The 27,258-nt window shown below is 46.8% G+C and overlaps 2 protein-coding genes across 5 annotated transcripts in view; both read left to right on the forward strand.

Moving 5' to 3' along the window:
* On the forward strand, positions 1-24,666 carry camta2 (calmodulin binding transcription activator 2). 4 transcript variants are annotated; one of them, XM_063900372.1, is made up of 26 exons: positions 1-40; positions 1,018-1,111; positions 1,224-1,327; positions 1,712-1,779; positions 1,981-2,116; positions 2,217-2,288; positions 2,421-2,568; positions 2,916-3,044; positions 3,197-3,362; positions 4,362-5,064; positions 5,410-5,907; positions 6,251-6,377; positions 6,484-6,618; positions 13,033-13,208; positions 13,288-13,475; positions 13,593-13,671; positions 13,753-13,996; positions 14,107-14,325; positions 14,399-14,511; positions 14,650-14,831; positions 14,912-15,116; positions 17,635-17,706; positions 17,851-17,871; positions 18,227-18,420; positions 20,202-20,276; positions 23,291-24,666. In XM_063900372.1, the coding sequence occupies exons 2-26, from the start codon at positions 1,039-1,041 to the stop codon at positions 23,343-23,345; spliced, it is 4,182 nt and encodes a 1,393-aa protein (XP_063756442.1). In that variant the 5' UTR covers positions 1-40; positions 1,018-1,038; the 3' UTR covers positions 23,346-24,666. The 4 variants fall into 4 exon arrangements, 3 of the variants coding, with proteins under 3 accessions (XP_063756442.1, XP_063756443.1, XP_063756444.1); XM_063900373.1 differs by lacking the exon at positions 17,851-17,871; XR_010167277.1 differs by lacking the exons at positions 17,851-17,871; positions 23,291-24,666 and having other exon boundaries at positions 18,065-18,420; positions 20,202-20,256.
* A 1,865-nt stretch (positions 24,667-26,531) lies between these two features.
* LOC134875694 (RPA-related protein RADX-like) overlaps positions 26,532-27,258 on the forward strand; it is a 5,598-nt gene continuing 4,871 nt past the window's right edge. The window contains 3 exon segments of the mRNA XM_063900290.1: positions 26,532-26,558; positions 26,560-26,655; positions 27,246-27,258. The exon segment at positions 27,246-27,258 is cut by the window's right edge and continues 93 nt beyond it. Of these exon segments, the coding sequence (XP_063756360.1) occupies positions 26,532-26,558; positions 26,560-26,655; positions 27,246-27,258 (136 nt within the window).

The raw sequence follows: 27,258 nt of genomic DNA on the forward strand, positions 1-27,258 counted from the left end.
TGACGTCACAGAGAGAAGATGGCTGTGCTGAAGGCGGAAGGTAAAGAAGCTTAAAAACTCTCTGTTTTTATTATAAAAACTCCTTTTATATTTCTATTCAAACCGGGTTATTTGGTGTGATATCTTCAGGGTCCACAGCCCGCAGTATGGCCCGGTTAAACCCGGGTCAAAGAGCTGTTTAATCTGTTAGCTTAGCTGAGCTAACCTGCTAAAAACATTATTTATTAATAATTATTAAAAACTGAATTAATGTGGCTCGTTGGTTTTTTTTCAGCCTGTAATGATGCCGATGTGGTGTAAGCTGTATGTGTGTTAGAACCTGTTCTCGTGTCGTTAAATTATATAAAGAAGCGAAACTAAGAACCATGCTAACGTTAGTTTAGCAGACCGCCGGGTGGGGGCAGAGCTCCTGAAGCCGGGAATGAAGCTCCGAGAGGTGGGGAGAGCATCCAGGAGAGACCGGGGTCTGAGCCCGGCCTCCTTGAGCCCATCAGTGTGTATTAATATTGTATTGAAAGGGTGATATTTCATTAGTTAAAGCTTTATTATTACATTTTGAATTCACATGAGTTATCGTTTCAATAATAAAAAACATCAATAAAGAATCAGTATTTCTTACATTTAAATTATGTTTAAATATCTTTCATCATGTTTGTGAACCTTGACTGCGCTGGAGTGTGTGTGTGCGATATATAGATCCTGTGTGCGTTTCTGTGCTTATTGATGTTTATCAATCAGGGATTGGATCTAAGTCAAGTGTACAGATAAAACACACACACACACACACACACATAGTTGTATGTAACTGTAACACACACACTAACACAGACTCTTGTAAAGTGCCAGTGATGAACAAACACACACACCCACACTACTCATTTAAAGTGGGTGCAATTGTAGCTGTTGCTAGGGAACAGGGAGCTATTGGAGAAGTGTGTGTGATACTGGTGTCCTGTTGCAGACCTTGTTTCCTGTTAATCAGACTGTGTGTTTGTGTGCGTGCGTGTGTGCGCGCAGAGGGGCTGTGTGGGTGGCCGCATGGTGTGTGAGGCTCTTCCCCTGCATGGACTCGTCGCCATGAGCAACAAGGAGATGGTTTCCACGGAGACAGGTCAGTCTCACTCTCACCTGTAGAAACACAGCTCTGTTGCCATGGCAACCACCTGTCACTGATGACGTCACTTTCACTGTGTGTGTGTGTGTGTGTGCGTGTGTGTGCGCAGAGAATAAAGGCCAGAGGAAGGTGTTTGTCCCTAACAAGTTGTTCGAGTGTCTCCCTCGTCTGTCCAGTCTGCCCAACGAGCGCCTGCGCTGGAACACTAACGAGGTGACGATAATAAATCTATTCAAACAGCTATTCTTTATTTATACTTCCAAATCTTTTACTCTCTTTCCTTAATATTAAAAATACCCTTTTTGAAATACCTTCTTTTGTGTTTTCATTTATCTGCTATCATTTTTACATGTTTCCTCATTTCTCTTTTGAACTTTCAGTTACATATTTCTCTTATTTCATGTATTTCACTTTTTATCACTTTATTTTTTCAATATTTTATTCATTGTTCAATTTATCAGCTTTTTATTTGTAATATTTTTGTTTTATTTTGTAATTATTTTATTTATATTTTCACATTTTATACATCCAGTTTTTAATGGCATTAACATTACTACATAATCATCTAAGTGTGTGTGTGTGTGCGTTTGTGCGCAGGAGATAGCGTCGTACCTGATCTCCTTCGACAGACATGACGAGTGGCTCTCCTGCTCCCTGAAAACCAGGTCTGAGTATTGATGAAGTATCTGAGTGTTTATTATTGACTGTCAGCAGCAGCTGATGTGTGTGTGTGTGTGTGTGTGTGTGTGTGTGTGTGTGTGTGTGTGTGTGTGTGTGTGTGTGTGTGTGTGTGTGTGTGTGTGTGTGTGTGTGTGTGTGTGTGTGTGTGTGTGTGTGTGTGTGTGTGTGTGTGTGTTGCTCCTCAGGCCGAAGAACGGCAGCATCATCCTGTACAACAGGAAGAAGGTGAAGTACAGGAAGGATGGATACTGCTGGAAGAAGAGGAAGGACGGGAAGACCACCAGAGAAGATCACATGAAGCTCAAGGTCCAGGGCACCGAGGTCTTTATTGTTGTTGTTGTTTTTATTATTGTTGTTATGAATCACATGAAGCTCAATGTCTGCACTAACATTAATATTACTTACTGTCTGTGTGTTTCAGTGCCTGTACGGCTGCTACGTCCATTCCTCCATCGTGCCTACATTCCACAGACGCTGCTACTGGCTGCTGCAGGTACACACACACACACACACACACACACACACACACACACACACACACACACACACACACACACACACACACACACACACACACACACACAGAGTGAGTCTCTGACTGTGTGTGTATGTGTGTGTGAGACAGAACCCCGACATTGTGCTGGTCCACTACCTGAACGTGCCGTCCCAGGAGGATTCTGGGAAATGCAGTCCGCTGCTGTGTGCTGTTAACGAGCGCCACGACAGCCTGAGGTGGAGCAGAGAGGAGCTGCTGAGTCAGCTCAAACCCATGTGTATGTACAAATACTGCATGTACAAACACATGAAATACTGAGGCACAGTACTAATGCATGTACTAATGCATGTACTAATGCATGTACTAATGCATGTACTAATGCATGTACTAATGCATGTACTAATGCATGTACGGCGAGTACTTCTGATATTTATAGTACTTTGTTGTTGGTCACACGCAGTATCTGGTATATTTTTGAAGTGTCACAGGCTGTTTGTTTGTGTACTTTATGGTACTACTGTGCACTAATACTAACACTGTGTACCTTCAGTGTTTTAAAGTAGTAAAGTGCAGCATATTTGTGTGTAGTTGTATGTGTGAAAATGACTCACGTGCAGTATTCAGTCCACAGTATGAAGTGCTCTCTGGGCTCGGGGGATTTCAGCATCGAGGATCTGGTTCAACACATCCTGGAGAGGCAGAGAACCAAGCCTCAGCCGCGCACACACACCTGCCTCTGCACCGCCGCACACGGTAACACACACACACACACACACACACACACACACACACACACACACACACACACACACACACACACACACACACACACACACACACACACACACACACACACACACACACACACACACACCCTGACCCTAGTTTCTTCTTGTTTCTCTCAGTGTCTGCAGGAGGGAACATTCCTCACCGCTGTAACAGCACTAAGCACCGCATCATCTCCCCCAAGCTACCTCCCTCCTCCTGCACCTCCTCCCCCCTCAGAGGAGAGAGAGATGCCAAGCTGTCTCACCTGAGCAGCCCTGCTTCCTCACCCTCCCCCTCCACCACGTGAGTCTCTCTGTGAATACAGAAGAGTTCCCTTAAATGTCCTTAACTATCTAAGTGATTCAGTCTGTGTGTACTTTAAAGTACTGACACGCAGTCTGTGTGTACTTTAAAGTACTGACACGCAGTCTGTGTGTACTTTAAAGTACTGACACGCAGTCTGTGTGTACTTTAAAGTACACACAGACTGCGTGTACTTTAAAGTACTGACACGCAGTCTGTGTGTACTTTAAAGTACTGACACACAGACTGCGTGTACTTTAAAGTACTGACACGCAGTCTGTGTGTACTTTAAAGTACACACAGACTGCGTGTACTTTAAAGTACTGACACGCAGTCTGTGTGTACTTTAAAGTACACGCAGTCTGTGTGTACTTTAAAGTACTGACACGCAGTCTGTGTGTACTTTAAAGTACTGACACGGAGTCTCTGTGTACTTTAAAGTACTGACACGCAGTCTGTGTGTACTTTAAAGTACTGACACGCAGTCTCTGTGTACTTTAAAGTACTGACATTATCCCTGATGGTTAGATGTGGATCAGCTGTTAGCATGTTAGCTGTTAGCATGTCCTCCCTGATGATGGGATGTGGATCAGCTGTTAGCGTGTCCTCCCTGATGGTGGGATGTGGATCAGCTGTTAGCATGTTAGATGTTAGCGTGTCCTCCCTGATGGTGGGATGTGGATCAGCTGTTAGCATGTTAGCGTGTTAGGTGTCCTCCCTGATGGTGGGATGTGGATCAGCTGTTAGCATGTTAGCTGTTAGCGTGTCCTCCCTGATGATGGGATGTGGATCAGCTGTTAGCATGTTAGCTGTTAGCGTGTCCTCCCTGATGATGGGATGTGGATCAGCTGTTAGCATCTTAGCTGTTAGGGTGTCCTCCCTGATGATGGGATGTGGATCAGCTGTTAGCATCTTAGCTGTTAGCGTGTCCTCCCTGATGATGGGATGTGGATCCTGATGAAATATCTTTATATTTTCTCTCCCTTTTTCCTCCCGCAGCTCATCGTCCCCCCCGCAGCCTCACAGAGCCACCCTTGCAGTGGGTAACCACAGCAACGGTTTCTACGGTGACCGTCGAGGCAACCTGGCGACCGTTGCACTGCCTCAGAACGCAGTCATCGTCATGGCAACAACCGCCATCCCTCCTCCCGCCGCCTCCCCCTCCCCTCCCTGCTCCTCACCCACCCTCCCCACCCTCTCCCTCACCCTCCTGCCCTCCCCTGTCATCGGAGGCCTGCTGCTCACCCCTCCTCAACCCCCGTCTCCTCCTGCACCTCCTCCGTCACTCCCCCCCGCCTTCGACCCAGACTCCTTCCTGAACTCTCCCAAACAGGGGGAGACGTATGGAGGTCCTCCTCCTTCATCCTCGCCCCCCGTCCCCCCTCTCTCTCCCCCATCTCTCGCCCTTTCTCTCTCCCCCACGTCCACCCCTCCCTCCTCTGTCTCGCCCCCTTCCTCCCTCTCCTCTCTCTCTTCTTCCTCCTCCTCTTCCTCCCCCCCCTCATCCTCAGTCCCCCCCACCCTCTCCTTGTCTCCCACCGCTTCGCCCCCCCTCCCACCCCTCTGCCTGGAGCTGGGGGCTCAGGGTGAGGCGGTGGGCAGGCAGGCGGAGGAGGGGGGAGATAAAGAGGAGGAGGGAGGAGATGATGATGATGAAGATGATGAAGGCAGAGCCCCACCCACAAAACTGGCTCTGCTGCAGGTGAGACACGGGACCTGTAAGCATCAGTAGTAATAATGTAGTGAGTAAAGGACCATGTTTATAACGTGTTCATACCATGTTTATAACGTGTTCATACCATGTTTATAACGTGTTCATACCATGTTTATACCGTGTTCATACCATGTTTATAACGTGTTCATACCGTGTTCATACCATGTTTATAACGTGTTCATACCATGTTTATACCGTGTTCATACCATGTTTATAACGTGTTCATACCATGTTTATAACGTGTTCATACCGTGTTCATACCATGTTTATAACGTGTTCATACCATGTTTATAACGTGTTTTTTAATAAATTGTTCAACTCTGTGTGATCCAGACAAGCCACACCCCCTCCTGCCCGTCTCCACGGCAACATACAGGAAGTAGTGCTGCAAGCGAGTGGGCCAATCAGATGCAGCAGGACCCTCAGCTTTATAACCACCTAAGTGAAACCCCGCCCCCTGTCGCCGTCGCCATGGATACGGCTCCTGTGGCCTCACCGCCGGTGCAGGTGAAGGAGGAGCGGAGGCGAGGCTTAGAGGAAGCCCATATGGAGGAGGAGGCGGAGCCGGAGCCCCGTGGGGGGGACGGGGGGCACGAGCTGGACATCTCCTTCGACAGCTCCTTCCCCGACCTCATCTCTGACCTCATTACCGAGGAGGCCCCGCCCCCCGTGGTCACGCCAACCCCCCCCCTGTTCCCAGCAGGGGTCCGATACATGGTGCCCCCCCAACCCTCCCCATCCTCCTCCTTCCTCCCCTTCCCTCACCCGCTGCCATCCTCCAACCGCCTCGCCTCCATCACCGACTTCTCCCCGGAGTGGTCCTACCCCGAGGTGAGGAAGGAAATCTGCCCGGTTACCGTATACAAGTACACCGCTGACACACTCAATATAAAATAAATATTTATAGTGTCGGCAAAATATATGAAAAAACTATATATATATTTATATATATCAACAAAAAATAATATGTAAAAAAATGGAGAATTTCTAAACATTTCTGAATTTTTTTGAGAAAATGTAAAAAAAAATATTAAAATCTGTCAAAAAATAACCGAGCGTTAAATACCAGGGACATGAGGACAGATCATGTGTATGACCAGCAGGGGGCAGCAGAGACTTAGGAATCACTTTAGTGTGTGTGTGCGTGCGCGTGTGCGTGCGCGTGTGCGTGCAGGGAGGAGTGAAGGTGTTGATCACCGGACCGTGGAGCGAGCCGTCGGGTCGGTACTCGTGTGTGTTCGATCAGAGCAACGTCCCAGCAACCCTCATCCAACCTGGAGTGCTGCGCTGCTACTGCCCTGGTATACACACACACACACACACACACAGATTATAAACAAGTACATAATAAATGAATGAATCATAAAGTGTGTGTGTGTGTGCGTGTGCGTGTGCGTGTGCGTGCAGCTCACGAGGCTGGGTTGGTGTGTCTGCAGGTTCTGGAGTCTGGAGGCTCTCTCTCCTCCTCTGTTCTGTTTGAGTATCGGGCGAGAAACGCCAGCTCTCTGCCGAGCTCTCAGCTGGACTGGCTTTCTCTGGACGGTAAGACACACACACACACACACACACACACACACACACACACACACACACACACACACACACACACACACAATACAGCTTGAATTGAATCTGAGGTGGTAAAATGACAGACGTGTGTGAGCTGTATTTAAAGGAATAGGATGATATTTGAACGAGACGCAAACTGTGTGTGTGTCATTGAATAATGATGCGTGTCTGTTTTCCACTGTCACCACCATTAAACACACACATCAGTTTCTATTTCTGCCTGAAGCTGAGCCCCCCCCACACACACACACACACTCACACTGAGTTTCTCTGGGATATTTTATTTATCTGAAGGTCATGTGACCTGCAGGTTGTTTCATTACATTTTATAAAATAATTAGTGTTTGAAGTTTGTGAGGTTAAAGAGTGTGTGTGTGTGTGTGTGTATCATCATACACACACACTTCTTCTGTGCTGCCAGGAATGTGAGACAGCCAACCCCCTTTGACTGAGGATTTCCCATCATGCCTTGCTGCTGTTCACACACACACACACACACACACACACACACACACACACACACAGAGAGACAGCGAGATGGACAGGAAGTAGGAGGATGTTTTTTGGGACAAACACAGAGTGAAGATGCAGCAGTGACAGGAAAGAGTGTGTGTGTGTGTGTGTGTGTGTGTCAGGCTATATTAGGGAGTCTGCTTTTATTTCACAACCACACACACACTTACACTCAGTGGAAACTATCTCGACTTCAATCGTCCTGCCGCCTGGCTGCCACATGTGTGGCTCTTTAAACAGTTATTTAAGAGAGGAGTTTTCCACTTGCCCCCTGGTTAGAGCTGTCAACACACACACACACACACAGTAGTTTCGCTGTTAGCGCCGTGCTAGGTGGCAGCCTGTATGTACTTAACTGTTGAACAGCTAGGCTGACGTTCTGTTTGAACGTTTTTCACTTTTCTGCACTTTTTGTGACGGAGAGCCACGCTCAAAGCAAGCAGCTGATCACGCTCTGCAGACCCGTGCTGCTGCCGGGAGACTGGCATGACATCCTGGAGGAACCGGCGGAAGTTGAAGAGGAAGAGGAGATACAAGCCTTCCGTGCCGCCGATAGTAATGGGGAACGTGAGATCCTCTGCAAATAAGATGGAGGAGCACGGCGTGCTGACCAAGACCCAGCGGGAGTACCGTGAGAGCAGCCTCGTGTTTTACGGAGACGTGACTGCACTCGCATATCCCGGACAACAGCACGGCTCTCCCCGGCATCACGAGCGTTCGGGCGGACAGGGACGCTACTCTGAGCGTAAGAAGAAAGGGGGGGGGGGAGGGGGGATGCTCTGTATGAGAATGAACGATGGTGTAATCCCGGACATGTTACCATGAAGGAGCGTTTCTGTAGCCCGGACATTGAGCTGTGAGCTGGTGGATTGCGTCCTCACTACCTGCCCCGAGAGTTTCACTGCGCCGTTGTTGTGGTTGTTGTTGTTGTTGTTGTTGTTGTTTACATTCCTCCATCAGCTGATGGGGAGCTGGCTGGGGACGTCATCCACTCCACTGTGGCCAAACTCCAAACACTACACTCAAATGCTTTCATCCCCATCACTGGGGACTGTAACCAGGCTAAACTGGACAGAACTCTACCTACACTCACTCAGTATGTGAAATGCCCCCCCAGAGACAACAACACTCTGGACCTTTTATATGCTGATACCAAGAATGCATGGTATCAGCATATACCCCCCCCCTCAACCCTAACCCTAACCCTAACCACAACCTGGTCTTTCTGGCTCCAAAATATGTCCCCCTTGTTCAGAGGCAGCCCGTATCCACTAGGAGTGTGGGGAAGTGGACCCCTGAGGCCAATGAGGCTCTACAGGACTGCTTTGAGACCCCGGACTGGGATGTGCTTTGTGTGCCACATGGAGAGGACATCAACAGCATGACCCACTGCATCACCCGACTACATCAACTTCTGTGAGCAAACACTGCCAGCTAAAACTGTTCACTGCTTTCCAAACAATAAACCCTGAATCACCAGAGACCTGAAACAGCTTTTAAACAAGAAGAAGGAAGCTTTCAAGTCTGGGGACAAACCACTGCTGAGGAGCATCCAGCACGACCTGAGGGACAGGCTGAGGGACGACCTGAGGGAGAGGCTGAGGGACGACCTGAGGGACAAGCTGAGGGAGAGCAGGGATTCCTACAGGGAGAAGCTGGAGGCCAAGCTCCAGTAGAACAACAGCAAGGATGTGTGGACTGGGATGAAGACCATCACGGGGTTCAAGGGGAGAGACAGACTGACCTGGAGGGGTCGGGGTGCACTGTGAGAATCACCCTCTCTGATTTCTCCAGTGCATTCAACACCATCCAGCCCCGGCTCCTGAGGGACCAGCTCAGGCTATGAGGGTCCACCATCTCCTGGACCACCAGCTACCTCACAGACAGGCCACAGTGTGTCCGGCTGGGCAGTGTCCTGTCTGAGGTGGTGGTTGGTAGTACAGGAGCCCCTCAGGGGACTGTGCTGTCTCCCTTCCTGTTCACCTTACACACCACTGACTCTCATACAGCTCAGAGTCATGCCACCTGCAGGAGCTCTCTGATGACCCTGCAGTGGTAGGGTGTTTAAGGGATGGACGGGGGAGGAGTACAGAGCGCTGGTGGAGGGTTTAGTGTTTTTTATTTTTTTTATAACTTACATTTTTATTACGTTTTCACACACATAAGCAATACAGCAAACAAGGTACAAGTGAAGTAACAATAATAATAACACTAACACACTGTCTGGAGATGTTCCACTATTCAGTCCACTGTTCCATTTAACATTCGTTCAGTTGGTGTCATGTCTCATATAAATGTTCCATTTTTCCCAGTTCTTTTCAAATACGTTCTCTTTGAGTCTCAACAGGTATGTCAATTTTTCCATAACAAGGATTTCCTGGACAATTTCCAACCACTGTTCCTGTTTTGGAGTATTTACATTGAGACAGTTTCTTGTGACCGCTTTCTTACTTGCTGCGAGTAATACTTTAGTCAAGTACAGGGGTTCTTTCATTACAACCTCCTCAATATTCCCAAGGTACATCACTGGACAAGTATTTGGGATTTCATATCCCAAGACATTTTTTACAACTGAGTTAACATTTTGCCAGTATATCCTCATTTTTATACAGTTCCAGAAGTAACGCGTTAGAGTACTCACATTACTTTTATCGAGTAACGTAACGCGTACGTTTCGTGCGTTCGGTAATCAGTAACTTAGTTTTTTTTTTTTTTTTAAAGTAATCCGTTAAAATCCCGACTGCAGCCTGCTTTGTGTCAGACAGGTCTGTGCCACCTGCGGATGTGTCAGCGGAGGCGCAGCGCTGTGATGCGCCTGTGCCCTGCTGCTGACCTACATTACCTGTGTGTGTGTGTGTGAGAGAGGTCAGCGTGTTCATCGTGGAAGTACGCACATTATTTTCAATTCACCAGCGAAAAGGACAAGAACAACAGAACGGTAAAACGCACTCTCTGTGTTGTTGAAAAGCTTCTGTCGACCTCAAAAATTCCACTTTGAATTTAAAAACATCTTGCATCGAAGCAGCACTCTATCCCGCTGGTAGCAAGGCCTGCTGAGGAGGACGACGGTGGTGCACCAGCTCCAAAGCAACAGCGTCTGAGATTGAGCTCAGTACCCTCTCTGCCAGTGAGATTAAGAAGGTTGTCGCCGGTTATGTGGTTGAGGAGATGCTTCCAATTTCAACTGTGGAGTCTCCATCTTCGAAGAGTGAATGTGAGTTTAGGCCTGTGATACTTGAACAGTGTTTTCATAGTTCAGCTATGAGGCTATATTTGTCATGTGCCCGCTGTGTGCCAGTGAGCGATTTCATTGTTCGTTTTATTCGGCATGTTTGTTAGATCGTTGATTGGTCGTTAATTTATAAATGGATCTGAATCTGCAACCTGTTTACCTCAGATTCTGTTTACTGAAGCGCACGTAAATGTAGGCACTTTCATAACTGCATCATATCGGCTACCTGGGCTGGGTACCAAACGTTAGGCAACTCCTGAATGTTGATCACATGATCAGTGATTTAAAAAAGGCATATAACTGACTGTCTTGTTATTGTTATCCTGCAGAGTTCATTTGGTTGCGTGATGTTATTCATTGTCAGGACGTCTCGGTGCATTTAAAGTAGGCTGTGTGTCTGCGTCAGTTAAGCTGCAGCATGTGCGAGGCGCTGCACCCGGCTTTTAATTTTCGGTAACGCAGGAGTACTCTAACGCGTTACTTTTATGAATAGGTAACGCTGTAACGTAACTGATTACTTTTAATTGATAGTAACGTTGTAACCTAATTAACTACTTTCCAAAGTAACTATACCCAACACTGGTAGCGAGTTGCCTAGATTTTATCTTTGGTGTTATAAAATATCGAGTTAGATTTTTCCAGCAGAACTCCCTCCATATTAAGGAGTTTGTTGATGTACATTGTGTCTCACACATGTGGTACCACTCCTCCTCTTGTATTTGGATTTTTAGTTCTCTTTTGTGAAATAATCTCTCAACTGCGCATTTTGTCTTTAGTTCTTGGAAACTTAGAAATTCTCCACCCTCTGAAACTGAACATATTGCTGTCATACCTTTTTGTGCCCATTCTTTGAATGCTGGATCATATGTCCCTGGCTTAAACTTTGAATCATACGCGAACCACCTCAGAGTGGTACATCCCTCTTAAGTTTGTATTTTCTTACTACAGCGCTCCATATTTCTAGTGTAAAGGCTACTATTGAGTTCATAGCATGTTTCAAAGCACCTATCAAATGTTCATCCCCCACCAATATCTGGGTTTGATAGCCCTGTACTTCCCTTTCCATTTCTTTCCATTTAGATTCATAGTCGCGTCTACACCAACAAACCAGATGTCTAAGTTGGGCTGCATGAAAATATTCTGTGAGGCTAGGCAAAGCCCTCCCACCGTTGCTGTTAGGTAGTTGAAGTGTTGTACATTTCATTCTTGGTTTTTTACTATTCCAAATTAATCTAGAAATCATCTTGTTCCAGGTTATACATTTGTTTTGGGGGATATTTATTGGAAGAGCTTGAAATAAATATAACAATTTAGGTAGAATATTCATTTTGACTATCTGTATTCTAGCACTGAAGTCTAACGGAAGGGTAGGCCACCTTTCAATATCTTTTTGAATGCTTTTTTCAATTTCGCTATAATTGTTTTCAAACACGTCAGGAAGTGTTTTACTCAGAGTTACACCAAGATACTTCATTGATTTAGAATTCCATTTCAAATTATTTGTATCTCTTATTTGTCGGGATGGAGAATAATTTAAGGTGAGAATTTGTGTTTTTGATAGATTCAGTTTATACCCTGAATAGTTTTCATACGTTTCCAGTAGAGACATTAGGGGTGGGCAACATATATCTGGTTGTTCAAGAAAAACAATGACATCATCCGCGAATAGGCCAATGATATGTTCTGTCCCCCCTACATTGACACCCTGTAGTTCCTCACTCTGCCTTATTGCCTGTGCTAAAGGCTCGGCATATAAAGCAAAACCAGTGGGGGACAGACAACAACCTTGTCTTGTCCCCCTCTCCAACTGAATTGTATTGGACAGGCTTCCGTTTACTCTGATCTGAGCTGTGGGATCTTGATAAATAGTTTTAATACATTGGATTACCTTTTCATTGAAGCCATATCTCTTTAGTACCTCATACAAGAATAACCAACTAACACAATCGAATGCCTTTTCGGTCTCGTTGATCCGTGCTTCTGCTTCATCCAGCCTAGTTTCATGAGCCTGGATCCGAGCGGAGTTAGCAGAAAGGTTTTGGTAAATTTCCTGCTTGAGATCTTTGAGTTCATTTTTCATGTCTTCTTTGAGAGTGTGTAAGTCCGCTTTATGCTCAGTCCTGAAGTCGCGTATTTCCTTACTGATACTTTGAAGCACATGTTTTCTGCAGAGTTGTTGTTAGCGCGCTGAGCGTCGTCCATTTCTGGTGTATTCTCCCTTTCTTGTGTGTCACGTTTGGTTGACTTCTAGTCGTTACTCCCCTATTCATTCCAGAGTGAAATTACTATGAATTGTTCAACATATAGTGAATTTAGGGGGGTTGATTCTAACTTGCTATCGGGAGCTCAAGCTCATGCAGCCATCTTGTCGTCTTGCTCCACCGGAAGTCCCGTGTTTTGTTTTTATATTTAGTTTTTGTTAATATTTTCTTTAATTTTTTTGTCACAAATGTATATTTCGTTGTATTGTAATTTCATTGCCTTGTTTTTATGATGCTGCAACATAAACATTTCCCAAATTGGGATCAATAAAGTAATTCTATTCGATATCAGCAACAGCAGGTCTCACTCTGCGCGTTTTCTGGTGGTTTAATAAGAACTACAAAGATGGCTGTAGTCTAACAGGAGGTCTCACTCTGCAGATAATCAGTTCCGGATGTCGATCCTGGAGCGTTTGGAGCAGATGGAGCGCAGGATGGCAGAAATGGCCGCCCGCGACAACCATCAACAACAACAACAACACTACCACCATAAGCATCACCATGGCAACCAGCTGGCCACGCCCCCTGCCATACCCCTACCTGAGGACCAGGAACAGGTGAGAGGAACTGCGGCTCTCATTGAAGAGTTCCTCTCTGCCTGTGTGTAACCCTGAGTGTGTGTCTGTTCTCCCCCAGTCGTCCCAGTGGTTCGAAAGGAGGATAGTGGGAGTGTGTGAGAGGATGAAGAGAGGAGGAAGATGGTGCGGAGGGAGGGGAGGAGGAGAGAGGCTGCATCACTCCCCCCGACACCGAGGGATGACCCTGCTGCACCTGGCTGCTGCTCAGGGATACACACACCTGATACACACCCTCATCCACTGGAGGTAAACACACACACACACACACCTGATACACACTCTCACCCACACTCTCATCCAATGGAGGTACACACACAAACACACACACACACACACACACACACTGACTGTGTGTTGTTGCAGGTCCGTTAACCCCGACAGTTTGGACTTGGAACAGGAAGTGGATCCTCTCAACATCGACCACTTCTCCTGCACGCCGCTGGTAAACACACTCTCACACACGCTCTCTCAGACACGCTGATCCTGTTAGCGTGTTGTGTTCACGCATTTCCTGCGTGTTCAGATGTGGGCGTGTGCGCTTGGCCACCAGCGGGCGGCGGAGCTCCTGTACGGCTGGAACAGCTCGGCGCTGGGGATCCCTGACTCACTCGGGCGCCTGCCGCTCGCCGTGGCTCGGTCTCGGGGACACACTCGACTCGCCACGGCGCTGGAGGACCTGCACACACACACACTGCCTCGCGACATACACACGCCTCCCGAGGACACGCCACAACCGCCGTCTCCGCTGTCCACCAGCCCCGACACAGGTACACCTCCTGACGGTCAGGGGACCTCTTCCTACGCTCTGATTGGCTGCAGAATGTGAAGTATAAAAAAATGTCCAAATAAATCCTTTAAATGACTCTGCCCCCTGCAGGTCTGAGCTCCTCCAGCAGCCTTCCCTCCCCCTCCCCCTCCCCCTCCTCACCCTCCCCCTCCCCAAGTTCCGCCTACTCCAGTGGCCCTGCCCCCATGGACACCTCCCCTTCCCCCCCCTCGTCTCCTTCATCCTCCTCCTCCTCCCTCCCCATCTCCCCCTCCTCCCTCCCCCCCCTGCCTGAGTCCATGTGGGGGGAGGACCCGGACTCCGGTGCAGGTAAGCCTCCTTCAGGTTCTGAATGTTTAAATATCTCACTGTGTCTCCGGCTGACGGTTCTGTTGCCGGGCAGGTTTGAACCCCGGCGGCTCCAGAGCCTCTCCTCTGTTCCTGATGGATTACAGCGAGAACACCGAAACCGAGGAGGAGGAGGAGGAGGAACTTCTGGAGGAAGAGGTGCTGCAGGTACAAACACTGACACACCTACACACTCCTACATACACCTACATACTCCTCAGTGCAGACGGGGTTCGTCCACCCTCTCAGTTTCACCCTTACTCAACACAGTGCTCTGTTGCCATGGTGACTGCCCCCCCTCCACAGGTTGACATGGCGACGCTGGCGGAGCAGATCATCGAGGCGACTCCTGAGCGAATCAAACAGGAGGATTTCCCCCGGGGGGCGGAGTCTCCGCTCAGAGAGAGGCGGGACAACCCGGACATTCAGGACACCTGGTTGGCTACTTACCTGGACTCGGTCGACGCCCATCCACACTCCCCACCCAGGTGAACGCCCCCACCTGTATAACCCTGAAGATGTTCACAGTGAAAGAGTTCAGACTGAATGATATTTGACTTTGTTGCAGGCGGCTGTGCCCCCCCTCCCCCCTAAGTGTTGTCGCCCTGCAGAGGCTCCGCCCCCCCTCCTCCGCTGCGTGGGCAGAGTTCCTTAATGCCTCGGCCAATGGGAAGATCGAGAGAGACTTCGCCCTGCTGACACTAACAGACGGGGAGCAGAGAGAGCTGTACGAGGCGGCGCGGATCATACAGAACGCCTTCAGGAGATACAAGGTACACATGCTGACAACACGCTAATAACACGCTGACAACACGCAGACCACCACCTGAAGACACGCTGACTACAGTCTGACAACATGCTGACTACAGTCTGACAACATGCTGACAACACGCTGACTACAGTCTGACAACATGCTGACAACACGCTGACTACAGTCTGACAACATGCAGACAACACGCAGACTACAGTCTGACAACACGCTGACTACAGTCTGACAACACGCTGACTACAGTCTGACAACATGCTGACAACACGCAGACTACAGTCTGACAACACGCAGACTACAGTCTGACAACACGCAGACTACAGTCTTGACAACACACTGACTACAGTCTGACAACATGCTGACAACACGCTGAGTACAGTCTTGACAACATGCTGACAACACGCAGACTACAGTCTGACAACTCGCTGACTACAGTCTGACAACACGCTGACTACAGTCTGACTACAGTCTGACAACACACAGACTACAGTCTTGACAACACGCTGACTACAGTCTGACAACATGCTGACAACACGCTGAGTACAGTCTTGACAACATGCTGACAACACGCAGACTACAGTCTGACAACTCGCTGACAACATGCTGACAACACGCTGACTACAGTCTGACTACAGTCTGACAACACGCTGACTACAGTCTGACAATAGCTAACAACAGTCTGACAACACACTGACTACAGTCTGACAACACGCTGACTACAGTCTGACAACACACAGACTACAGTCTGACAACACGCTAACAGTCTGACAACACGCTAACAACAGTCTGACTACAGTCTGACAACACGCTGACTACAGTCTGACAATAGCTAACAACAGTCTGACTACAGTCTGCCAACACGCTGACTACAGTCTGACAACACGCTGACTACAGTCTGACAACACGCTGACAACACGCTGACTACAGTCTGCCAACACGCTGACTACAGTCTGACAACACGCTGACTACAGTCTGACAACACGCTGACTACAGTCTGACAACACGCTGACAACACACTGACTACAGTTTGACAACACGCTGACTACAGTCTGACAACACGCTGACAACAGTCTGACAACACGCTGACTACAGTCTGACAACACGCTGACAACACGCAGACCACAGCCTGAAGACACGCTGACTACAGTCTGAAAACACGCTGACTACAGTCTGACAACAGTCTGACAACACGCTGACTACAGTCTGACAACACGCTGACAACACGCTGACTACAGTCTGCCAACACGCTGACAACACGCTGACAACAGTCTGACAACACGCTGACAACAGTCTGACAACACACTGACTACAGTCTGACAACACGCTGACTACAGTCTGACAACACGCTGACTACAGTCTGACAACATGCAGACTACAGTCTGACAACAGTCTGACTACAGTCTGACAACACACTGACTACAGTCTGACAACACGCTGACAACAGTCTGACAACACGCTGACAACAGTCTGACAACACACTGACTACAGTCTGACAACACACTGACTACAGTCTGACAACACGCTGACAACACGCTGACTACAGTCTGACAGCACGCTGACTACAGTCTGACAACACGCTGACTACAGTCTGACAACACACTGACTACAGTCTGATAACACCCTGACTACAGTCTGACAACACGCTGACAACAGTCTGACAACACACTGACTACAGTCTGACAACACGCTGACTACAGTCTGACAACACACTGACTACAGTCTGACAACACGCTGACAACAGTCTGACAACACGCTGACTACAGTCTGACAACACGCTGACTACAGTCTGACAACACGCTGACTACAGTCTGACAACACACTGACTACAGTCTGACAACACACTGACAACAGTCTGACAACACGCTGACTACAGTCTGACAACACGCTGACAACACACTGACTACAGTCTGACAACACGCTGACAACACGCTGACTACAGTCTGCCAACACGCTGACAACACGCTGACAACAGTCTGACAACACGCTGACAACAGTCTGACAACACACTGACTACAGTCTGACAACACGCTGACTACAGTCTGACAACACGCTGACTACAGTCTGACAACATGCAGACTACAGTCTGACAACAGTCTGACTACAGTCTGACAACACACTGACTACAGTCTGACAACACGCTGACAACAGTCTGACAACACGCTGACAACAGTCTGACAACACACTGACTACAGTCTGACAACACACTGACTACAGTCTGACAACACGCTGACAACAGTCTGACAACACGCTGACTACAGTCTGACAACACGTTGACTACAGTCTGACAACACGCTGACAACAGTCTGACAACACGCTGACTACAGTCTGACAACACGCTGACTACAGTCTGACAACACACTGACTACAGTCTGACAACACGCTGACAACACGCTGACTACAGTCTGACAACACACTGACTACAGTCTGACAACACACTGACTACAGTCTGACAACACGCTGACAACAGTCTGACAACACACAGACTACAGTCTGACAACACACTGACAACCTGAGTGTGTGTGCAGGGACGCAGGTTAAAGGAGCAGCAGGACATGGCTGCAGCCGTCATTCAGAGGTGCTACAGGAAGTACAAACAGGTAAGTGTGTGTGTGTGTGTGTGTGTGTGTGTGTGTGTGTGTGTGTGTGTGTGTGTGTGTGTGTGTGTGTGTGTGTGTGTGTGTGTGTGTGTGTGCACTAACCTGTCTCTTTACCTCTCTCTCTCTCTCTCTCTCTCTGGCTAGCTAACATGGATAGCTCTGAAGGTAACATGTGTGTAGACGTAGTGATGTATGTGTTGGTCGGTTGATAAGTTATTAATAGTTAACGAGTTGTTAATAACTTGTGAGGGAACGGTTGCTCTCCGGGAATCAGGGAATGTTTTCCAAAAGAAATGTTCACTTATTGGTGAGATAAAGCCGCACATTTCCACAATGTTTGTCCTTCACACATTTTCAGACCCTTGAACCCTAACATGGAACCTTTGAGAAACAGCAGCTTACTCTCCCTTAGTGAACGATCCCGCGGTGTGTCCCCGTCAGGGGGTCTGACATCAGGAAGGTGTGTAATCGTTCTGCCTGCTTTGCACACTCTCTCTCTCTCCCCCCCGCCCCCCCCCAGTACGCACTCTATAAGAAGATGACGCAGGCGGCCATCCTGATCCAGTCCAAGTTCCGCTCCTATTATGAGCAGAAGCGTTTCCAGCAGAGCCGCCGCGCTGCCGTCCTGATCCAGCAGTACTACCGCAGCTACAAGGAGTACGAGAGGCTGAAGCAGGGGCCGCGGGGAGCTGCGGGGGCCCACCCCAAGATCAAGTCAGTAACAACACGGGAACACGTTCAATTACAGTTTTACAAGATCTCTCAGATATCTTGTAAATGTTCTACATTTCTTTCATATTCTTAAAGATCTGTTTTGTAATATTCATTATACATACAGTGGGGCAAAAAAGTATTTAGTCAGCCACCAATTGTGCAAGTTCTCCCATTTCAAAAGATGAGAGAGGCCTGTAATTTTTATCATAGGTAAACTTCAACTATGAGAGACAGAATGGGGGAAACAATCCAGGAAATCACATTGTAGGATTTTAATGAATTTATTTTCAAATGATTGTGGAAAATAAGTATTTGGTCAATAACAAAAGTTCATCTCAATACTTTGTTATATACCTTTTGTTGGCAATGACAGAGGTCAAAGGTTTTCTGTAAGTCTTCACAAGGTTTCCACACTGTTGCTGGTATTTTGGCCCATTCCTCCATGCAGATCTCCTCTAAAGCAGGGATGTTTTGGGGCTGTCGCTGGGCAACACGGACTTTCAACTCCCTCCAAAGATTTTCTATGGGGTTGAGATCTGGAGACTGGCTAGGCCACTCCAGGACCTTGAAATGCTTCTTACGAAGCCACTCCTTCTTTGCCCTGGCGGTGTGTTTGGGATCATTGTCATGCTGAAAGACCCAGCCACGCTTCATCTTCAGTGCCCTTGCTGATGGAAGGAGGTTTTCACTCAAAATCTCACGATACATGGCCCCATTCATTCTTTCCTTTACACGGATGAGTCGTCCTGGTCCCTTTGCAGAAAAACAGCCCCAAAGCATGATGTTTCCACCCCCATGCTTCACAGTAGGTATGGTGTTCTTTGGAGGCAACTCTGCATTCTTTCTCCTCCAAACACGACCAGTTGAGTTTTTACCAAAAGGTTCTATTTTGGTTTCTTCTGACCATATGCCATTCTCCCAATCCTCTTCTGGATCATCCAAATGCCCTCTAGCAAACTTCAGACGGGCCTGGACATGTACTGGCTTAAGCAGGGGGACACGTCTGGAACTGCAGGATTGAAGTCCCTGGCGGCGTAGTGTGTTACTGATGGTAGCCTCTGTTACTTTGGTCCCAGCTCTCTGCAGGTCATTCACTAGGTCCCCCCGTGTGGTTCTGGGATTTTTGCTCACCGTTCTTGTGATCATTTTGACCCCACGGGGTGAGATCTTGCGTGGAGCCCCAGATGGAGGGAGATTAGCAGTGGTCTTGTATGTCTTCCATTTTCTAATAATTGCTCCCACAGTTGATTTCTTCACACCAAGCTGCTTACCTATTGCAGATTCAGTTTTCCCAGCCTGGTGCAGGTCTACAATTTTGTCTCTGGTCTCCTTTGACAGCTCTTTGGTCTTGGCCATAGTGGAGTTTGGAGTATGACTGTTTGAGGTTGTGGACAGGTGTCTTTTATACTGATAACAAGTTCAAAAAGGTGCCATTAATACAGGTAACGAGTGGAGGACAGAGGAGCCTCTTAAGAAGAAGTTACAGGTCTGTGAGAGCCAGAAGTCTTGCTTGTTTGTAGGTGACCCAATACTTATTTTACCGAGGAATTTATAATGAATTCATTAAAATCCTACAATGTGATTTCCTGCATTGTTTCCCCCATTCTGTCTCTCATAGTTGAAGTATACCTATGATAAAAATGACAGGCCTCTCTCATCTTTTGAAATGGGAGAACTTGCACAATTGGTGGCTGACTAAATACTTTTTTGCCCCACTGTATTTGCACACATTCGTCTCTCGAGAGGAGGTGTGCTAAATGAGCTCCACTCGTCTGTCTCAGGGGCTCGTTCCTGACCAAGAAGCAGGACCAGGCAGCGAGGAAGATCATGAGGTTCCTGCGCCGCTGCAGACACAGGTTCGTTACCAACCGTCCAGAGCTTGTTAGCAGCTCGTTAACTCTGGTTCCAGAGCTTGTTAGAAGCTCGTAAGCAGCTCGTTCACTCTGTTTCTCGTTAACTCTGGTTCCAGAGCTTGTTAGAAGCTCGTAAGCAGCTCGTTCACTCTGGTTCAAGAGCTCGTTAGGAGTATGTTAGCAGCTCGTTAACTCTGGTTCCAGAGCTTGTTAGAAGCTCGTAAGCAGCTCGTTCACTCTGGTTCAAGAGCTCGTTAGGAGTATGTTAGCAGCTTGTTAACTCTGGTTCAACAGCTCGTTAGGAGTATGTTAGCAGCTCGTTAACTCTGGTTCAAGAGCTCGTTAGGAGTATGTTAGCAGCTTGTTAACTCTGGTTCAACAGCTCGTTAGGAGTATGTTAGCAGCTCGTTAACTCTGGTTCAAGAGCTCGTTAGGAGTATGTTAGCAGCTCGTTAACTCTGGTCAAGAGCTCGTTAGGAGTATGTTAGCAGCTCGTTAACTCTGGTTCAAGAGCTCGTTAGGAGTATGTTAGCAGCTCGTTAACTCTGGTTCAAGAGCTCGTTAGGAGTATGTTAGCAGCTCGTTAACTCTGGTTCAAGAGCTCGTTAGGAGTATGTTAGCAGCTCGTTAACTCTGGTTCAAGAGCTCGTTAGGAGTATGTTAGCAGCTCGTTAACTCTGGTTCAAGAGCTCGTTAGGAGTATGTTAGCAGCTCGTTAACTCTGGTTCAACAGCTCGTTAGGAGTATGTTAGCAGCTCGTTAACTCTGGTTCAACAGCTCGTTAGGAGTATGTTAGCAGCTCGTTAACTCTGGTTCAAGAGCTCGTTAGGAGTATGTTAGCAGCTCGTTAACTCTGTTCCAAGAGCTCGTTAGGAGTATGTTAGCAGCTCGTTAACTCTGGTTCAAGAGCTCGTTAGGAGTATGTTAGCAGCTCGTTAACTCTGGTTCAAGAGCTCGTTAGGAGTATGTTAGCAGCTCTTTAACTCTGGTTCAAGAGCTCGTTAGGAGTATGTTAGCAGCTCGTTAACTCTGGTTCAACAGCTCGTTAGGAGTATGTTAGCAGCTCGTTAACTCTGGTTCAAGAGCTCGTTAGGAGTATGTTAGCAGCTCGTTAACTCTGGTTCAAGAGCTCGTTAGGAGTATGTTAGCAGCTCGTTAACTCTGGTTCAAGAGCTCGTTAGGAGTATGTTAGCAGCTCGTTAACTCTGGTTCAAGAGCTCGTTAGGAGTATGTTAGCAGCTCGTTAACTCTGGTTCAAGAGCTCGTTAGGAGTATGTTAGCAGCTCGTTAACTCTGGTTCAAGAGCTCGTTAGGAGTATGTTAGCAGCTCGTTAACTCTGGTTCAAGAGCTCGTTAGGAGTATGTTAGCAGCTCGTTAACTCTGTTCCAAGAGCTCGTTAGGAGTATGTTAGCAGCTCGTTAACTCTGTTCAAGAGCTCGTTAGGAGTATGTTAGCAGCTCGTTAACTCTGGTTCAAGAGCTCGTTAGGAGTATGTTAGCAGCTCGTTAACTCTGTTCCAAGAGCTCGTTAGGAGTATGTTAGCAGCTTGTTAACTCTGGTTCAAGAGCTCGTTAGGAGTATGTTAGCAGCTCGTTAACTCTGTTCCAAGAACTCGTTAGGAGTATGTTAGCAGCTCGTTAACTCTGGTTCAAGAGCTCGTTAGGAGTATGTTAGCAGCTCGTTAACTCTGTTCAAGAGCTCGTTAGGAGTATGTTAGCAGCTCGTTAACTCTGGTTCAAGAGCTCGTTAGGAGTATGTTAGCAGCTCGTTAACTCTGGTTCAAGAGCTCGTTAGGAGTATGTTAGCAGCTCGTTAACTCTGGTTCAAGAGCTCGTTAGGAGTATGTTAGCAGCTCGTTAACTCTGGTTCAAGAGCTCGTTAGGAGTATGTTAGCAGCTCGTTAACTCTGGTTCAAGAGCTCGTTAGGAGTATGTTAGCAGCTCTTTAACTCTGGTTCCAGAGCTCGTTAGGAGTATGTTAGCAGCTCGTTAACTCTGGTCCAAGAGCTCGTTAGGAGTATGTTAGCAGCTCGTTAACTCTGTTCCAGAGCTCGTTAGGAGTATGTTAGCAGCTCTTTAACTCTGGTTCCAGAGCTCGTTAGGAGTATGTTAGCAGCTCGTTAACTCTGGTTCAAGAGCTCGTTAGGCGTATGTTCGCAGCTCGTTAACTCTGGTCCAAGAGCTCGTTAGGAGTATGTTAGCAGCTCGTTAACTCTGGTCCAGAGCTCGTTAGGAGTATGTTCGCAGCTCGTTAACTCTGGTTCAAGAGCTCGTTAGGAGTATGTTAGCAGCTCGTTAACTCTGGTTCAACAGCTCGTTAGGAGTATGTTAGCAGCTCGTTAACTCTGTTCCAAGAACTCGTTAGGAGTATGTTAGCAGCTCGTTAACTCTGGTTCAAGAGCTCGTTAGGAGTATGTTAGCAGCTCGTTAACTCTGTTCCAAGAACTCGTTAGGAGTATGTTAGCAGCTCGTTAACTCTGGTTCAAGAGCTCGTTAGGAGTATGTTAGCAGCTCGTTAACTCTGGTTCCAGAGCTCGTTAGAAGCTCGTTAGCAGCTCGTTAACTCTGGTTCCAGAACTCGTTAGGACCTGGTTAACTCTGGTTCCAGAGTTCGTTAAGACCTGGTTAACTCTGGTTCCAGAGCTCGTTAAGACCTGGTTAACTCTGGTTCCAGAGCTCGTTTAAGACCTGGTTAACTCTGGTTCCAGAGTTCGTTAAGACCTGGTTAACTCTGGTTCCAGAGCTCGTTAAGACCTGGTTAACTCTGGTTCCAGAGTTCGTTAAGACCTGGTTAACTCTGGTTCCAGAGTTCGTTAAGACCTGGTTAACTCTGGTTCCAGAGCTCGTTAAGACCTGGTTAACTCTGGTTCCAGAGCTCGTTAAGACCTGGTTAACTCTGGTTCCAGAGTTCGGTAAGACCTGGTTAACTCTGGTTCCAGAGTTCGTTAAGACCTGGTTAACTCTGGTTCCAGAGCTTGTTCAGACCTGGTTATTAAAGGTTGGGTTTTTTATTTCAGGATTAAGGAGCTGAAGCAGAGCCGGGAGCTGGAGAGGAGAGGACTGACCACTTAGATCTTAAACACAGACAGGGAGTGACATCAGAGAGAGACAGGAAGAGACGTCCGAGAGACGCCTCACCCAAGAAAACTCTTCCTCCTCTTCCTCCTCACCTGTCTGCCTGTCTGAATGAACTGTCTGTCTGCAGAGCTCCATCCTGAAATGAGTCCTCAGAACCGGACTCTGGGTTTGAAATCATTTCCTGTATTCAGTAACTCTCAGATTCTGCAGTCATCAGAAATCAAATATGAAGACCTTCTGAAAGCGTTTATATTTTTACTCTAATAAATAATCATAATTTGGAAAGAGAAATATTGAAACATGAAAAAAGTATCTGCTTATTTATTGTTGTTATTGACGGTTAGTTTTATTTATTGATTCCTTTTCCGTTTACAGCCGGAGAGAAAGGAATGGGGACGGACAAATATAGGTTACATGAAGATGAATCTGCAAACGGATATTATGAAATCTATTTGAAACCTTTACTTTATTTCCATTTTATTTGTACTATCTTTCCAGAGTTCTTCAGGAGTCTGCGGGGTATTTTGGGATGGAGTTCTTCACACTGCAGAATGTACCTGAAGATGAAGCGCTGCGTATAAATATATGAAACACAATCACACATACATATAAATACACATATATATTCTAATGTGGACTTTATAGAAGCTGTGGATGTCTTTATTTATGACAGCATGACCTGTTAGGGTGTGTGAAAGAGAGAGAGTGAGAGGTCCAGTCTTAAGGCCCGCCCCCTCCATGACATCATAGTGGCATGTTTTGGTCTTCTCATTATTTGCACAGATTTACCAACTGATTTCTGACGAGACTGAGGGTATGAATATATAATATCAACCCTACGATCGGTCCCCGCCTCGTCCCGGACATCCAGACTCGGTTTAATATTTTCTGAATCTGAATGTGGTCGTCTCTCGCATCGTGCGCGATAGGCTGAGGGGCGGGACTTCCTCTAGGCAGGTTGACCAATCAGGCTGGTTAGGGACAGAGGGTGAAGAGTGGAAGTCACCCGGCGATAAATCTGAATTAATATTTGAGTTTATTTTCAGAGGCTCCCTCGAATCTCACATTTCAGGACGAGGTCATCGTGAGCTTTCCCCGACCAGCGGCGTTACTTTATTATACAGAAATATCCTGCTCCTCTTCCTCCTCTTCTTCCTCTCCTCCTCCTCTTCTTCCTCTTCTCCTCCTCTTCCTCCTCTCCTCTTCCGCTCCTCTTCCTCCTCCTCCAGCTGTTGCCGTGAACTTTTGCATGAGATTGTATTTATGCCCCCCCCCTCATGAGATCATTATGAATAAATCAGCTGTTTGTTATTTACCTTTGAGTCCTGACTGTATTATTATTATTGTTGTTATTATCGTTTTACTGATAAAGTGATTGATATTAATATTGAAATTAATGGACGGTTTTTATTTTCTTATTTGATATTTTGTACTTTTTAAATTCAAAGATTTGGTTTTGGTGATTTGTGTAAAATGAGGATCAGGATGTGTGGGAAAGACGTCTCCAGGGCCGGCTCTCTGAGGATCCACTCCAGGATCCACACCGGGGAGAGACCGCACGGCTGCGACGTCTACGGGAAGGTGTTCACCCAGAGCTACGTGCTGCAGGTGCACCGGCGCGCTCACACCGGAGAGAGGCCGTACTGGAGCGACCGGTGCGAGAAGTCCTTCACCCCGTCGGATAATCTGAGCGTCCACCAGCGCCGCCGCGCCTTAATCTACCGTGACCTCTGACTCCTGACCCCTGCAGGGAGGCGGGCAAACCCTGTCTGTGAAACCCTCTCTGTGAAACCCTCTCTCTGAAACCCTCTCTGTGAAACCCTCTCTGTGAAACCCTCTCTGTGAAACCCTCTCTCTGAAACCCTCTCTGTGAAACCCTCTCTGTGAAACCCTCTCTCTGAAACCCTCTCTGTGAAACCCTCTCTCTGAAACCCTCTCTTTTAAACCCTCTCTGTGAAACCCTCTCTTTGAAACCCTCTCTGTGAAACCCTCTCTGTGAAACCCTCTCTCTGAAACCCTCTCTGTGAAACCCTCTCTGTGAAACCCTCTCTGTGAAACCCTCTCTCTGAAACCCTCTCTGTGAAACCCTCTCTGTGAAACCCTCTCTCTGAAACCCTCTCTTTGAAACCCTCTCTCTGAAACCCTCTCTTTGAAACCCTCTCTGTGAAACCCTCTCTGTGAAACCCTCTCTCTGAAACCCTCTCTCTGAAACCCTCTCTGTGAAACCCTCTCTGTGAAACCCTCTCTCTGAAACCCTCTCTTTGAAACCCTCTCTGTGAAACCCTCTCTTTGAAACCCTCTCTGTGAAACCCTCTCTGTGAAACCCTCTCTCTGAAACCCTCTCTCTGAAACCCTCTCTGTGAAACCCTCTCTGTGAAACCCTCTCTGTGAAACCCTCTCTGTGAAACCCTCTCTCTGAAACCCTCTCTCTGAAACCCTCTCTCTGAAACCCTCTCTCTGAAACCCTCTTTCCTGTCTGTGGACTCAGTGAGTCGGAGGGTCTCCTGACTGTGTTTGGGTGATAATGGTCTCTCTCTCTCTTTGGTTTTTAAATAGTTTGTTTACATGTTTGGATCAGATATTATTTTAGGTTTATTTTCTGAATCTATTCTTCATTATTTTGATGTTTGCTGCTGAACGTAAAGAATAAAGTTTTAGAAATATAAATTCTAATTTTGTTGTTTGTTTTTGTATGTTAGATTTCTTTGTTTTAATAAAATGTATTCAGTTTGTTTTCCTCTTTTCTTCTTGTTCATCATACAGGAATACCACAGAAATATATCTGAAAAATAAACGTGGAATGAAGAAAAAGCACTAACCAATAAATAAACTGACATAAATAACAATAAACAATATAACATGATCCACTAAAAAACATCCATTACAAAAATAACAATACAGGATTAAATAAGTAGTAAACTGACGAATATTGAGTTGGAAGAAACTCAATCAAGGCTTAAATATCTGAACAAAGAAAAGTATTACTGAAATTTAAATGATCTTCCAAAATGATTTCGTTTATTTGGTTGTGTTTTAAATATTTCATTAACAAGATAAATTATTATTTGTATTTTTCTGTTTTGGTTGTTGTTATTCATCCCTATTTTTTTAGTTAAATGAGTATTTAATAAATATTTAATTAACAAGATAAGAACCAAGTCCTCGTCTGCTTCTCCCAGAATGCACCGCGTTGTTATTGTTGTGTTGCCTGTCCATGATGGCGGCTGCGGACTGCGCCTTCCTCAGAACCCTGACCCGGTTCACACCAGAACCACGACCAGGATCCAGAGACAGGACTCGTGAGGTGTGCTCCCCGCTCATCAGCACTTTTTTTCGGTTTCGTTTCTCCATTTTCTCCGGTGTCCTGGAGGAGGAGCCGGAGTCCGTTCAGGAAACAGCGGATCTAGAGTTATTGTTTATCAGTAAACACCTTGCGAATCTTTCTGAATTAAATCATAATTATTTAATGAATGTTCACTTAATAAGTATCTCGGCTGTCATATTTACAAAAGAAGTGCTTTATTTTAGCCATGAAAGCGTTTTTTAGAGCAAGGATCTGCGTTTCTCTCAGCTACTGAGCTGGAGTCCTATTATTATTATTATCCTTATTATTGTTGTTGTTGTTGTTGTTGTTGTTGTTGTTGTTGTTTGTGTGTCAGTTTACTCCCAAGCTGCTGTGTTCCTGTAGTCACACACTCCCTGATGTTCTGTGTGAACCTCAGGTTCACGTCCTCAGGGCTCCGCGCCTCTCACTCAGTGTCCTCCTCAAGAGGCGTGCTGTAGGTCTAACTGCTCAGACCTGAGGCTTTATTTTGAAGGAGCTCACGCTCATTTCTGCATCACATGATGTTTGTTTGTTTGTTTGTTTGTTTGTTTGTTTGCTTGCTGTTGCAGGCGCCCCCCCACT

Source organism: Eleginops maclovinus, chromosome 14 (assembly GCF_036324505.1).
Source record: "Eleginops maclovinus isolate JMC-PN-2008 ecotype Puerto Natales chromosome 14, JC_Emac_rtc_rv5, whole genome shotgun sequence".
In the NCBI taxonomy this organism is placed as follows: domain Eukaryota; kingdom Metazoa; phylum Chordata; class Actinopteri; order Perciformes; family Eleginopidae; genus Eleginops; species Eleginops maclovinus.